This window comes from Xyrauchen texanus, chromosome 15 (assembly GCF_025860055.1).
Source record: "Xyrauchen texanus isolate HMW12.3.18 chromosome 15, RBS_HiC_50CHRs, whole genome shotgun sequence".
NCBI lineage: Eukaryota > Metazoa > Chordata > Actinopteri > Cypriniformes > Catostomidae > Xyrauchen > Xyrauchen texanus.
Window position 1 is genome coordinate 26,179,246 of NC_068290.1, and position 15,933 is coordinate 26,195,178.

General features: G+C 40.4%; 1 protein-coding gene across 1 annotated transcript in view; it reads right to left on the bottom strand.

The window, feature by feature from the left end:
- Positions 1-15,933, bottom strand: part of ephb6 (eph receptor B6) — an 84,153-nt gene that overhangs the window by 41,141 nt on the left and 27,079 nt on the right. Inside the window, exons 2-4 of the mRNA XM_052143344.1 lie at positions 9,728-9,792; positions 3,344-3,616; positions 955-1,118 (exon numbers count right to left, since the gene is read on the bottom strand). Coding sequence (XP_051999304.1) covers positions 955-1,118; positions 3,344-3,616; positions 9,728-9,792 — 502 coding nt within the window. The remainder of the gene's footprint in view (positions 1-954; positions 1,119-3,343; positions 3,617-9,727; positions 9,793-15,933) is intronic.

A 15,933-nucleotide genomic window follows, 5' to 3' on the forward strand; every position in this document is an offset into this window, starting at 1 on the left:
ACTTTGAGCCTACAATACTGAACCTTTTCACAATATTCTAATTTTCTGAGATTCTGAATTTGGGGATTTCATAAGCTGTAAGCCATAATCATCAAAATTATATCAAATAAAGGCTTGAAATATCTTACTTTGCTTGTAATGAGTCTATATAATATATTAGTTTCACCTTTTAAGTTGAATTACTGAAATTAATGAACTTTTGCACGATATTCTAATTTTTCGGGTTTCACCTGTATATAATAGTAGTGATCTATTTCAGTCATACTTTTTCCATTTATATTGAGCTTTTATTTTGCAGAGCTTTTATTTTTAAGTGTTTCTGTGTTGCTATGATGGTAGCTTCTCAGTCTGGAAAGGCTGGTTGATACGTGACTAAAAGTGATTATTAAACCGCAAAAGCCTGCTATTTAATTAAATAAATATGTAGTATATGTATGTGCACGTTGTTTCTCCGAGATGCAATTGAAATACAATCCAAGCACAAACGCAACATGTCAAGCAGAATTTATATCAGACACACTGAAGAAGATCCACGAAGCTCTCATAACTGTGTATGTATCTGCTTTTCGTATATGGCCTGAACAACCAGATGCATTTACACTTGGTCAAGTCACATCTTCTATGTCTATGTGATTCGTCTTCTTCTGAAGTGGTTTGAGTTATTGGATTGCTTTCCTTCTTGAATGCATATTAGAGAAGATTTCCAGTTGGTCTTTATGAAAATGCATTAAGTGACCAAGTGTACATTCCCCCTGAGGGACTTGACAGCCTAATAATTGTTGTTTGTTTTCATATTCAAACCATATCAAGGCAAATATTAACACTGTGGCTGATATTTACTCAGTCGAGTTGCCAGTGACTACATTCAGAGGCAAGCTCATTTCATCTGCACACAGTGACCCCCATTCATGAAGTGTTTTATGGAGACAGGGCAAAGGCAAAAGGTCATCGTACCCTTTGCGCGTGAGAGGAGCAAAGCTGCGGGTTTTGACGTTGATGCGTCGTGTGCTCTCAGACTTGTACTGGTGAGGTAGACTGGGCTCCACATGGCTGAAGCTCTTGTCTGCTGCAATGGTGTCAATCTTCACCCAGCCCTCTCTTGACTCCCCACTGGAAGGCTGGAACAGTGAGAGTAAGAGAGAGAGACTTGTAAATTGTAAAAATGTATCCTTCTGTGTTCCACAGTAAAAAAAATAGCAGCATACAGGATTAGAACAACAAGAAGGGTTGTGCAATAAATTGAAAATTAAAATGTTTTAATTGAAACTGTTGCTTTAAGGCTTAACTATTTTTAGTTCATCAACACTGCATTTGAAACATTAACTACAAGCGGGCAGAAATGAAGAGATGACAACAGTGTTATGTAACAGAGATGTTGTGACTTGCAAAAGTAGCAGAAACAGTGTTTGCTTTACACAATGATGGACCACATCCCTTTCCCAGAGGGACATCAACTACATGTTAACACCTCTTTGCATCTCCCTCCATTCAGTAAGCTTTTATTTACTGTTTTTAGCTTCTGCCCTTGAAGAGAGCTTTAATAAGCCACACACATTGAGACTCCATCCATAACAGTCCTATCCAAAATGTGTGTTTTCCCTCTAACAAAAATGACCTAAATTGCACTTTTGGAAATTATATAACATATCCTGAGGTAATTCTGCCCACAGCAAGTGGTGCTATTGGTTCCAACAACCGATGCTCAAAATATTTCAATACCAAAATAAATTTGGTACAACATGCCTAATGTGTCATTTCTGCACCACTATAGCATCAGAATTACAAAAAATAAACACTGTTTTCAAACAGATTCCTGTAAACTATCTGACTTCAATTGGTTTTACAAACAGAAAGTCCTGCCTCAAAATCACACTATTGATTGTGCCAGTGTTGCGTGTCGGGCTGGATGGGCCACTCAAACAAACAGAGGTATCTTTTAATAGTGCCATAGTGTTAGCTTTTAAATGAAATCAGCCTACAAATGGAATATTTAGAGTTGACTCTGCATGATAAGCTGGGTTACGAGAAAGAATTTTAACATTGAAAAGATTACACACATCAGCACACATCAGAGTGGAGATTACTAGTATTTCTTTTGACTTAAGCATTGAAAGATACATTTCTAGCTTTAATATTTTACAATAATATATTTTTCATTGGAAGCCTCCAGGCTTATGACAGTATCATTTAAGTTCTTGCATTTCCCTTGAGTGATGCATCAGGGGAAATGTAGTTCATACAATATACAATCATTCAAAGAGCATGTGGGTCATAATTTCTTTGAAAACTAATCCCATGGATCCTCAGGCTTCTCTATAACAAAGATTCAAAGTGTGTCTAAGTGAGTCAAACAAAACAAAACAATGCAGGACATAATGCTGCCAGAATTCATCATATGATGCCTGTGTGTGGGTGGTTAGGACAAGATATACACGGAACCAGTGTTTGTAAAAAGACGAACAGCTTTCTGATGCTTATTCTGTCCTGCAAAAATAGTAACTTGAAAGTAAAACTTTGTAGAGAACTGAAGTTTTGTGCACTGAGAGTTAGAAAAACAAACAGGGCCACGGGTTATCTCCTGGCACTCTCCGCGAGTATGGAATGGTGAGAACTTTTAGAAGTGTAATATTTTCTTTAATTCATGGAAAATATAAGTTTATCCTCAAACTAAGGCTGTCAAAATAAAAATTTTAATTCGAATATCTGTCAAATTTAAGATAAAAATGCACATTTGAATGCTAAAATGAGCATTTAAATTTTTTTATGTGTGCCAAGCACTGACTATGACTTATGGGCCTTAATTAAACCGAAAACAGGTGTCAAGATACGTTTTAAAGGCTGAATTTCCTTTTAAAAGGACACAGTGTCTAAAAAAATTTAAAAAGAGGTTCTATGATATTCCCTACAAGAAATAATGTCTTTCACATTTGAATATAATTAGAATTTTGGTAATGTTTCAGTGAAAAATTAATATATAGTTTCTTGATTCTTAATTATATGGCAAAAATGATTTCCCTTTTGTGTTCCAATGAAGACAAGTTTTGTAACGACATTAGGGTGAGTAAATAATGACATTTTGATTTTGTGCATACTATCTCTTTAAGCGTGTGTGTATCATATTCAGGGACATAGCAATCATTATAATTTGGGGGACATCACTTCTACATCTAATGTTCTTTGGAGTTAAGAATCACTTTTCAAATCCTTTAATTGGTCAGATTATTCTTGAATATTCCTTTTTCTGCTATTGAGTTGAGTAAAATAACACTTTTCAATCATACTTTAATCCCAATAAAATGGACTTCCTCTGGCCTTGAATGTGATATAATCCCTCGTCACTCACCTCAGCTGCCCAGGTTCTCTCGAGCTCTCTCTGGGAGTCAGCCTGTTTGTAGTACAGTGTCAGTGTCTCCCTGCATGATGGGGAGGGTGAGCGTAGACTGGCACAGTCGCGAACTGAGAAACGTAGAGTCACAAAAATCCGTGGAGCTGACTGCCGGTACAGGAAGGGTGTGGCCAGCCAGTTGTCTTGAAGACGAGGGTTCTGATTGACATTGCAGACTTCAAAGGTACGCATAAGTTTCCCCTTGTCGTCTAACACGCTCACCTCATCCCACTGGAAGGTGCAAGAATGTTGAAGAATAAAAAGGAGAGATGGAGATCAGCCTAAGGTATTACTTTAGTACCAAAACATTTCTGATACTCTCTTGATAATATATATATATATATATATATACTATATATACATTTTCTCACCCTCATGTCATTCCAAACTTGAATGATTTTCTTTCTTCTGGAGACCACAAAAGAAGATATTAGGCAGAATGTTCATGCTGCTCTTTTCCATACAATGAAAGTGAATAGTGACCAGGGGCTGTCAAGGGGCTGTCAAGCTCCAAAGATGACAAAAAAAGCACCATAAAAACCACAACAGTAGTGCATATGACTAGTGTGCTGTATATTAAGTCTTCTAAAGTGATATGATAGATTTTATGATGAACAAGCTGAAATTTTATGCATTTTTTCTGAAAATATTAAACTCATAATAATTTGTATGAGATGGAGAAATAATAAGATAGAGTATGATTTGGCTTGCATGAAAAGGTACTTTTTAAAATTTGTAGTTTTCTCAAGAAAAAAAAATATCCGTTAATATTTTTATTTTTCATTATATATATATATATATATATATATATATATATATATATATATATATATATATATATATATATCATTATATTTTATTTCTCACAAGTCAGAAGATGTCTTCTCAAGTCTTTTTCATCAAATTTTAGCTAGCTTCCTATTCTACAATTTATTGTATGAAAGTAAATGTTTGTGAAAATCATGGTTAGATTTACGGTTTTAATAAGGGGTGACTTTATGGTTTAATTTAATATAGATTTGAATTAGGGGTAAAACAATTTAAATGTACGATTTCTTAAGATTCATGAGACCGGGTTGAATATTCCCCCCCAACCATAGCTCTCAAATCTCATTTGTGCAATTTAAATATGCCCATATTCACGATTGGTTACGAGACACATTAGAAAAAATGGCATTTGGCATCATTGACATCAAACCTGGTTTGAGACATCTTGATGAATATTTGAATATATGCTAGTGTGAATGAGATTTAAGAGCTACGGCGAAGATTATCAGTGAAAAACGACTTAAATTTCGGGCCGGCTCCTCACACAAGCTTTAATGAACCATTAAGAGTGGTGGTGGTGTAGTGGTCTAATGCACATAACTGGTAAACTGGTAATCAGAAAGTTGCTGGTTCGATCCCCACAGCCACCACCACCACCATTGTGTCCTTGAGCAAGACACTTAACTCCAGGTTGCTCTGGGGGGATTGTCCCTGTAATAAGTGCACTGTAATTCGCTTTGGATAAAAGCGTCTGCCAAATGCATAAATGTAAATGTAAAATGTTTAATGGTGCATTTGTCATTTTTGGAACTTGACAGTTCCAGGTCACCATTCTTAAGGTGGTGAAAAACCACTTGAAAAAAACCACTTGACTTGACATTCCACTTGACTTGACATTCACTTTCATTGTATGGAAATAAGCAGTGTTAAAGTCATACATGTTTGGCGAGTAAATGATGACAGAATTGTAATTTTGGGTGAACTATCCCTTTAACAGAGTCTACTCTGAACTGAAGAGGGTGAAAAAATGAATATTAAGAGTGATATTGAGAATTAAATAACAGACCTAGTTAGCAGAACTGTGGTCTTTATATGGGACTCGTCTACAGATGTAATCCCAAAAAAGTGTATTATACCTTTTTTGGATGGAGTAACACAGACTGGATCAGAGAAAAGCCATTGTCTGCTTTTTCAGGTGATTTAAAAAGAAAATCCCAGAAAAACATCTCTCCAGAGACACACACACACACACACACACACACACACACAGCGGCTATCCTTATGAGGCCTCTCTCCATAGACATAATTATTTTTATACTGTACAAACTATAGATTCTTTCCCCTAAACCTAACACAACCCCTAAACCTAACCCTCACAGAAAACATTCTGCATTTTTACATTTTCAATAAAACATTGTTTAGTATGATTTTTAAGCGATTTGAATTATGGGGACACTAGAAATGTCCTCATAAATCACATTTATAGCATAATAACCTTGTAATTACCAGTTTGTAACCTAAAAAAGTCCTCGTAAACCACACACACACACACACACACTGACTCACAGAAAAGTGGCAAACAACTGTCACACTAAAAAAGGGAGATGAGAGGATGAAGAAAATAAATACAATGAAAAGAATTGTCATTGTATTGAAAAGAACTGAAAGAGTGACTAAAGAGGAGAGAGAGAAATACAGGCTCAAAAACTAAACAGGAAAAGACTTCTAGAATATGATGAGAGATTGGGTGAGCATACACTGTTAGAATATTTTGACAGGTAACCTACAAATATGGTAAGAACTGAACAAATGTAATATGACTGAATCAACCTGAGTACATTAGGTTACACCAACAAAACATATCTCTAATGGTCAGATCAGGTAGAAAAAGCTCCTTCAAGTAACAACTGCACATTTTGATTTTGTTCAGGGAACGAGGAAAGAAATGGACTTGAATAGAAAGAAAACAAGATGGGGTGAACAGCTTGAGAGAAACAGAAGTTGAGTGAAGGGGAGGGGGAGGAATTCAGTAAAGCACAGATGGATAGATTAACAATGATATGTAGACAGGCCAACTGACAGAAAGAGGGAGAGCGAGAGAGAGAGAGAGAGAGAGAGAGAGAGAGAGAGAGAGAGAGAGATGACGGTGCAGGGAAGATGAAGGGACGTGAGGACTGAGTTTAGTACTACTCAGTAGGTCAGAGACACAGAGCTGCTCACCACCACAGAGACATCAGTTGTCACGCATCAGATGACATCAAGTACACACATCAAAGGATGAAGGAATTGAGAGATGGGAAAGTTAAATATGCTCCATTTCTTGTCCTTTCTAAGAGGTGGGATTAAAACGGGAAATACACAATCTCTAACCCGTTGACAACAAACACACATGGAAGAGGTCATTATGGACAATCTATGACAATAAAGTGTTGAAGTGTGATTATTCTCTCCATCAGATGCATTTAGCCCTTGCGTTCTGTTTGGGTTCTGTGAGACCCCTATAATCATGTATTTTAATATATTTTGTGTACATTTAAAATAATTACATTTAAATTAAACTTAACATTGAGGTATTAAGTTGATACTTCATGACTTTTCATAAACTGAACTATAACCAATATTTCAACTTAATAACATGCTTCAAACATCCTCAATGAAAAATGTCAAATTACATATGTCATTTGTGATTGAAAACACGAATAAATGCGATACATTTTTATATAATTTTTATTTCTTTTATTGAGTTTTTCTACAATGTTTTTTGTGGGGGTCAAAATTAAACAATGTTACTAGAATGGAGGCCAGACACATTTCTACATCACTTTCAAACTTGAATTATATCTATCTAGTGGGGTTTGATCAGGGCAGAGCAATGTATTTAAAGTGGTAGTTCACCCATCCATCCATCTTCAACCGCTTATCCGAAGTCAGGTCACGGGGGCAGCTGCTCCAGCAGGGGGCCCCAAACTTCCCTATCCCGAGCCACATTAACCAGCTCTGACTGGGGGACCCCGAGGCGTTCCCAGGCCAGTGTGGAGATGTAATCTCTCCACCTAATCCTGGGTCTTCCCCGAGGCCTCCTCCCAGCCGGACGTGCCTGAAACACCTCCCTAGGGAGGCGGCCAGGGGGCATCCTTACCAGATGCCCAAACCACCTCAACTGACTCCTTTCGACGCAAAGGAGCAGCGGCTCTACTCCGAGCTCCTCACGGATGACTGAGCTCCTCACCCTATCTCTAAGGGAGAAGCCCGCCACCCTTCTGAGGAAGCCCATTTCGGCCGCTTGTACTCGTGACCTAGTTCTTTCATTCATGACCCAGCCTTCATGACCATAGGTGACGGTAGGAACAAAAATTGACCGGTAGATCGAGAGCTTTGCCTTTCGGCTCAGCTCTCTTTTCGTGACAAAGGTGCGATAGAGCGAGTGCAATACCGCCCCCGCTGCCCCGATTCTCCAGCTAACCTCCCGCTCCATTGTCCCCTCACTCGTGAACAAGACCCCGAGGTACTTGAACTCCTTCACTTGGGGCAATACCTCCTTCCCTACCTGGAGTACGCACTCCATCGGTTTCCTGCTGAGAACCATGGCCTCAGATTTAGAGGTGCTAATCCTCATCCCAGCTGCTTCACACTTGACTGCCAAGCGATCCAGTGAGAGCTGAAGGTCACGGACCGATGATGACATGAAGACAACATCATCTGCAAAAAGCAGCAATGAGATCCCCAGCCCACCGAACCGCACACCTTCCCCACCCTGACTACACCTCGATATCCTGTCCATTGAATATCACAAACAGGATTGGTTACAAAGCGCAGCCTTGGGGGAGACCAACCCTCACATGGAATGAACTCGACTTTGTGCTGAGGACCCGGACACAGCTCTTGCTTTGGACGTACAGGGATTGGATCGCCCTAAGAAGGGACCCCCCCACCCCGTACTCCCGCAGCACCTCCCACAGTCTCTCCCGGGGGACCCAGTCATACTCCTTCTCCAGATCCACAAAAAACATGTAGACCGGATGGGCATACTCCCAGGCCCCCTACAGGATCCTTGCGAGAGTAAAGATCTGGTTCGTCATTCCACTGCCAGGACGAAAACCGCATTGTTCCTCTTCAATCTGAGGTTCGACAATTGGCCGAACCCTCCTCTCCAGCACCTTGGAGTAAACTTTACCAGGGAGGCTGAGAAGTGTGATACCCCTGTAGTTGGCACACACTCTCTGATCCCCCTTTTTAAGAGGGGAACCACCACCCCGTTCTGCCACTCCTTAGGCACTGTCCCAGATTTCCACGCAATGTTGAAGAGGCGTGTCATCCATGACACCCCCTCCACATCCAAAGCTTTCAGCATTTCTGGTCGGATCTCATCAATTTCTGGCGCTTTACCACTGCGAAGTTGTTTGACTACCTCAGTGACCTCCCCCAGGGAAATAGAATCTGATCCCCCATCAGCCTCCGGCTCTGCCTCTAGCATAGAGGGCATGTTGGGATTTAGGAGTTCTTCAAAGTGTTCCTTCCACCGCCCAATAACCTCCTCAGTTGAGGTCAACAGCATCCCTTCTTTGCTGTATACAGCTTGGATGGTTCCCCGTTTCCCCCTCCTAAGGTGGCGGACGGTTTTCCAGAAGCACTTTGGTGCAGACCGAAAGTCCTTCTCCATGGCTTCTCCGAACTTTTCCCACACCCACTGCTTTGCCTCCCTCACGGCCGAGGCCGCAGCCCTTCGGGCCTGTCGGTACCTTGCAACTGCCTCCGGAGACCTCCGGGACAACAAATCCCGGAAGGCCTCTTTCTTCAGTCATACGGCTTCCCTGATCACCAGTGTCCACCACGGTGTTCAAGGGTTACCACCCCTTGCGGCACCTAAAACCTTGAGTTTGGTCCTCACAATACAAGTGAATGGGTACCAATATTTTTGAAGCTCCAAAAATCACATAAAAGCAGCATAAGATTTATCAATTGACTACAATGGTTAAATTAATATCTTCTGAAGCGATATGATACGTGTGGTTGAGAAACTGATCAATATTTAAGTCCTTTTGTACTATAAGTCTATACTGTCATTTTCACATTCTTCTTTTGCATTCAGGCAGGGAGAATTTGTTGTAAAGACTTAAATATCAATCTGTTTCTCACCTACACTTATCGCATCGCTTCTGAAAATTTTGATTTTCCCACTTGAGTCTTATGGATTATGTTTATGCTGCCTTTATGTGATTTTTGGAGTTTAAAAATGTTGGTACATATTCACTTGCATTGTGAGGACCAACAGGGCAAAGATATTCTTCTTAAAATCTTAATATGTGTTCAGCAGAAGAAAGAAAGTCATACACATCTGGATGGCACGAGGGAAGTACTGTACATATACACAAATTACATTTTCTTGCGTGAACTGACCCTTTAAAGAATTTAAAGGTGAATATATATTCACCTTTAAAGGGTTCATTTTAAAATACTTTTTACATCATTGGGGTCTCTGGGACCCCAAACAGAAAAAATGAAATGTCAATCTGAATAAAACATGAGGGTTAAATTGCAGTGAATGTGTGCTGTGTCTAATCTAAGGCATCTTACCCCTGTTTCAGGATACGTTGTCCAGCCTAGTTCAGCGGTGGACTCCCTAGTGTCCAGCAACATAACTGAGGGATGCAGGAAAGGATAGAGAGGGATAGAAAGGGAGAGACAGAAAGATGGCAAATATAGTCAGTGAGAGTTAAATAGTTCAAGAGAGATAATTAGGTATATTTTCATAACTATGTTTTTTAGAATGAATATTAATGTATTAGCTCTTAATTAATGTATTGCAAAAGTCTTAGACCACTATTGAAAATGCTTCTATTTTGCATCTTATTTAATAGATGTTTGAATCATTACCGTAATTTCCGGACTATTGAGCACACCTGAATATAAGCTGCACCCACTGAATTTAAAAAAATATATTATTTTGAACATAAATAAGCCGCACCTGTCTATAAGCCGCAGGTGCCTGCCGGTACATTGAAACAAATGAACTTTACACAGGCTTTAAAGAGCAACATGCAGGTTGAATTTATAACTGAATTAATACTTTATATTGTCTGCAGAGGTCTTTTAAAAACACATATGTAGAAATTACTAATTAAATCTCATTTGATGTAGAGATTTTGATGAAAATGTGCTAGGCTCTGGAATACGCCTTTCCCGCTATCAACGCGTCATATGACGTAGGGCGAGGCAAACAAAAGAGCTCGCGGTCAGCTCTCATTGTGGGTGTTGATGTAGTTAGAGCAGTACAGAAAGTTTTAGAGAAGCCATAATGGTAAATTATTGTGTTTGTGCTGGTTGCACGAATTCCAGCCTGTCAGGACATCGTGTCCATCATTTTCCTTCTAGAAAAACAAGGCTTTTCGGTCTTGAGTGCGTTTTGTGCAGGTGAAGAGAGCAGACTTCACTGCCGCGTCTGTTACCACACACTCGGTCGTTTGTGGCGCACATTTCACTCCGGAGAATTATCGACCTGGAGATTTGTTGGAGTCTCGGATGGGATTTCGGAGTAAGGACCACGTGAGGCTGATTACTGATGCTGTTCCCTCGGTGCACTCGATGGAATCAAGTCCACCGTCATAGTGTACACCGGATTTTGGCGCGGGCTGGACTGGAGGACAAAGTGCTAACGTTAGCAGACATTCTGTGCAACGAAAACGAGGACTTAGCAGAGTAAGTCTTACTTTTAATTATTTTAACTCTTAATTTGCTCATAATTATAGGCCTGTGGGCCATCATAGGCATGTTCGTCCACACCGGAGAACTCTGTTTCTTCATTCGCATCCATTGTAACCTGAGCTTGAACTTGACCAGACTACCTCGCCCATCGTCACTTCCGGTTAGTGCTTTATAGACGCGGAAGTTATTTTATCACAATTTATCTCAAAATATCGTTAATGGCTAAATATATATTACTCCAGTTCAGAAAATCTAGTTGTTTTATCATCAACATACACTATGCTATATAGGGGTGTCCAACCTGCATGTTGCTCTTTAACGAAACATGGCTTGTAACAAAAATAAATAGGCTTTAACGAAACACGGCTTGTAACAAAAATAAATAGGCTTAAACGAAACACGGCTTGTAACAAAAATAAATAGGCTTTAACGAAACACGGTGTGGCAGCGGGGGCGTGGTCAAGCTCCCGTCCGGGAGAGAAACGCGGTAAGGGTGCTTACATCAAGTGCTGAAAACTGTCACACTGGTGCCAGTGTGACAGTTTTCCCAAGAAGGACACGTGAAGCAGGGCACTTGACGTTCCAGGTAAGGCTTTTAATGGCCACAGCAATGTTTACAATAAATTTTATAAAGTTTCTCAATTCTTGGACTTCTATGCGCCAACACTAGACTGACGTGTGTCTGTCTGTCTGTCACTCACTCACTCACTCACTCACTCACTCACTCACTCACTCACTCACTCACTCACTCACTCACTCACAGTCTCTCTGCTGCCTTTTTATGCCGCTCTCCCCACGCTTTCTAAAATTAGACACAGGTGTTAGACATTAGCTCAGGTGTAAGCGTCCTTACCGCTTTTCTCTCCCGGACGGGCGCTTGACCACGCCCCCGCTGCTACACACGGCTTGTAACAAATAAAAAATTAGCAGTAAACAGTAGCCTAGCAAGAAAGTCATTGGTCACTGTCTTCCTCCTCTTGTGCACATGAAACCACTGAAGTCATCTCCTTCGGTGTCGGAGTTGAATAGCCTCAGCTTTAGTTGTCTTTTTGCACTGAGTCAATTCATCACGCTGCTGTTTCCAACGTCTCCCGTGCAGCAGCTCTATTTCCTTTTCCAACAGCCAGATCAATCGCCTTCAACTTGAAAGCTGCATCATATGCATTTCTCCGTGTCTTGAGGGTGACAAAATGACTACCGTAATCAGAATGATGGGAAGTTTGAGCGCGCTCGATTTAATCTAAACAGTAAACAAAAAAGTTGTTTGACCTTAACCCGTTCGGCAATTTCATTGGTCTAATGAAAGCTTCATGCCGCCAAAAAACTGAGCATGTCACAGAATGTTTTTTTTTTTTTTTTTAAATAAAATTTGAAAGCGGGAAAAATCCATATATTAGCCGCGTCGTTGTTTAAACCGCGAGGTTCAAAGCGTGGGAAAAAAGTTGCAGCTTATAGTCCGGAAATTACGGTACATATTATTAGGCCTGTGAATCAATACAAATGTTGTAAATGTTGTAAATAATTAATCACACAGTTTTTCCCTGTCTGTCATTCACTCGACGTGGAGTCGATGTAGAAACACTAGGGTTTGAACTTGAGAGCCCCCAATCACCTTTGCTAAAAATAGAAAAGGCCAAGGAGAATTGGTGAGTGGAATTTGCATGCCACTCTCCGCCCCAGATATACGGGTATAAAAGTAGATGGCGTACATCATTCATTCAGATTTTTTCTTCTGCTGGCTCAAGTCCCGTGGACCCCCCTTCCCCCAGCACGCACGTTCTACCCGGAGGAGCTATCGAGCGATGCAGGCAGTCTGCATCAGGACAGATTTAATGTCTCGTTCCGGACTCCTGAGGATGAGTTATCGGTCGCAGAATTGGAAGGTGGTCTCAGGATAAGGCGGACGCTGAGAGGGCAGACGTGCTTGCCTGGGTGGCTGCGAACATCAGGCTACAGTGGAACCTTGCCCAGTGTATTCACAGCTGGATGATAGGTTTCTGGGCTTGAAGTGCAACTCATGGCCCGCCCCAATGCCTTTCTTCCCGGAAGTGCATGATGAGTTAACAAAGTTGTTTAAGGCAACCTTTTCTGCCCGTACACACTTCGTGGGCTCATCGATCATAACCTCGACAGCGGAACAGCTAAGGGATATGTCAAGCTTCCCCAGGTAGAGCGCGTCGTAGCGGTGCATTTATGCCCGCAGAGCACAGCCACCTGGAGGGACTGACCAAGGCTCCCTTCCAAGGCCTGTAAGTTCTCGTCCTCATTGATGATAAAGGCTTACAAGGCCGTGGGTCAGGCCGCCTCCGCCCTGCACGCCGTGGCCATTCTGCAGGTCCACCAGGCCAAGGCGTTGAAAGATCTGCTTGAGGGTAGAACTGACCCGGTGTATAATCACGACCCGGCCCCGCCCTCTGCCCTGCCACAGTCGGTTAGCCAAAATTTTTGACAATATATTTACATCTAGCAGGATAAGGGAAACTGGACAGTAACTCTTACACTCACTTGGATCTTTGTCCCTTTTAAGATTCAGACTGATCTGGGCTTGTCTCATGGTTGGCGGAAGCTTTCCATTCTTTAAGGATTCTTTATAAACTTCTAACAAAAGTAGAGCCGGTTCTGTAGCATAAGATCTAAAAAATTCACCTGACCCCGGAGCCTTGACTGTATGCAAGGCCTTGATTAGCTCGCCAAGCTCCTCCAAGGTTATCTCAGAATCAAGAGAATTTTTGCTCAGTCATCAGTTTAAGGAGTTCTAAAGGTTCCACAAAGTTTTTAATAACTTCATCCGTAGATAAAGACATGGAGCTATAGAGATCAAGATAGAATTCTTTAAAAGCATTATTGATATCAATGGCCAAGGTAAATTATTCACCACCAGCAGATTTCACTGAGGGACTGGTGAAAATACTCTCTTTGCTTTATTTATCTAGCCAAAAGCTTCCCTGCTTTGTCCCCTGACTCAAAGTATGACTGTCTTGCCCTGAATAGCCTAAACTCCACCTTCCACGTCAAAATAGTATTATATATGTATTAAAAATCGGGTCAATTCTCGGAGGCCATCAGACAACATTCGACGCTTCAGCTTTGCCTCGGCACTTTTAATATTCCCTTCCAACTCCACGAGTTCTCCTGCTTTGAATTTTTTGATGAATGAGGCATACTGTATGATCCGACCCCTAAGAACCGCCTTAAGTGCCTCCCAAGCCACACTCACAGAGGATACTGAGGACCAGTTGGTCTCCATATAAACACTGATTTCAGCCTTTAACATTGTTGGAATTCAGGATTTTGCCAAATGGATACATTAAAGCGCCAACTATATGATTTATTTTTCTCTGTATGTGGCAACACCTCTAAACTTACCAGGGCATGATTTTAGTCTAAGACGTTTCCATTTAAGAAATCAAAAACAGATTAAATGAAACTTAGATATAACAAAAAGATCTATTCTAAAATAAATCTTATGGACTGATGAAAAAATGTATAGCCCCTATCGGAGTTAAAAGAAAATCTCCAAATATCTGCAAGACTAAGATTTTTACATATCCTGTGAAGCGTCAATGTTGCTCTAGGGGGCTTACACCCTTTTACTTCACTAGGACTGGGACCATCAATTGATTAAAGAATCCTCCCAATATTATATAATGATGGGTAGCAGTGGCTTGCAACATCCTTCAAGATCTATAAAAAAGCCCAGATCATTAGTGTTAGGTGTGTAAATATTAGCCAAAATCAAACGTTGCCCCTGAATTTCTGCTAAAACAATAATGACTCTTCCTAATTTATGTGTAATCAGTTTGAGACATTTTAATTGTAGATGCTTACTTATCAGTGTAATGACTCCCCTGCTCTTACTTGAGCCAGCACTAAAGAAAACATGTCCACCCCATATCCTCCCAAACTTTTCAGCTTCCTGTGGGGAAAAATTAGTTTTTTGAAGAAACACTATATCATATTTCTTACGTTTAAGAAGAGAAATAAGTTTCCTTTATTTATGGTGTGCCCAAACCCATTCACATTCCACATGAAGAGAGACAATCCACTCATACTAACATTGAACATTTTGACATATTAGAAAAAATTGATTGTGTATCATAAAATTATAAAGACCACATTCCACATTAGTGCAACAATCAAACCCCAGACTTCCAGAAAAAAAGAAAAATGTGTGCATTAACCCCGAGCAAGAAAACACCAACCAGCATCCATCCCTCTAAACACAAATGTCCATGTACGCCTATAAGAGTCTCGCGACCACCTTGCCAGGAGATTGCTCAAGTCTGGTGTTTCTATACAAATTTTTAATTCTTTGACATATTGTCTTCCAAGAACAGTTATGGATCAGGATGTATCGAATCTCACCGGTTTATGACACAAAAAGTATCAAAACTAGCAAAGAGCACAGAGCTCGTCGTTCACACTTCCAAAACTTGCATGGCATCATGTGACTCCTCGAAATGGATCTTAAGGTAGCAATTAGGCAAAACCACTTTTAACAGTGTAACAATTTGAATGAAAAGGTTAGTAGAACATTTTTATTTGAAAGAAAAATCATAGTATTCGGTATGCTTTCTATTTATTTCCAGGTTTAAATTTGATCTTGAATCTGAGATTTTCAATATGGACTCTGACTTTTGGACCCCACTGAATGTCAAAATAAGAGCACACATTATACAGGAGAGGCACTCTTTACATAAATATTTGAACACTTGCTAAACAACAAGCACACAACATGGCAATGTGTCTGTCACTTGCCCATATATGACAAATGTGCCATAGGCAAACATATGTCAAAATACAGTGTACATTAAAGCTTGAAATGACCAAAATCATGTTGCCAAACTGTCCTTTCTCATCACATCATGCTTTCTATGACATTCATCTAGCAAACTGTTTATCACAGAACGAGAGAAAAGAGAAATAACAAAAGTGAGTCATTTCATGTATGTAGTCCATCATACTGTTTACAAATGAATTATTTCTGAAATGTTTCATGTTTAATTAATGCCACATATTTTTCCAGATGAGGACCTGAGCTCTGGCTCCTCTGGGGCAGCATGAAATGGGCCGAGCCC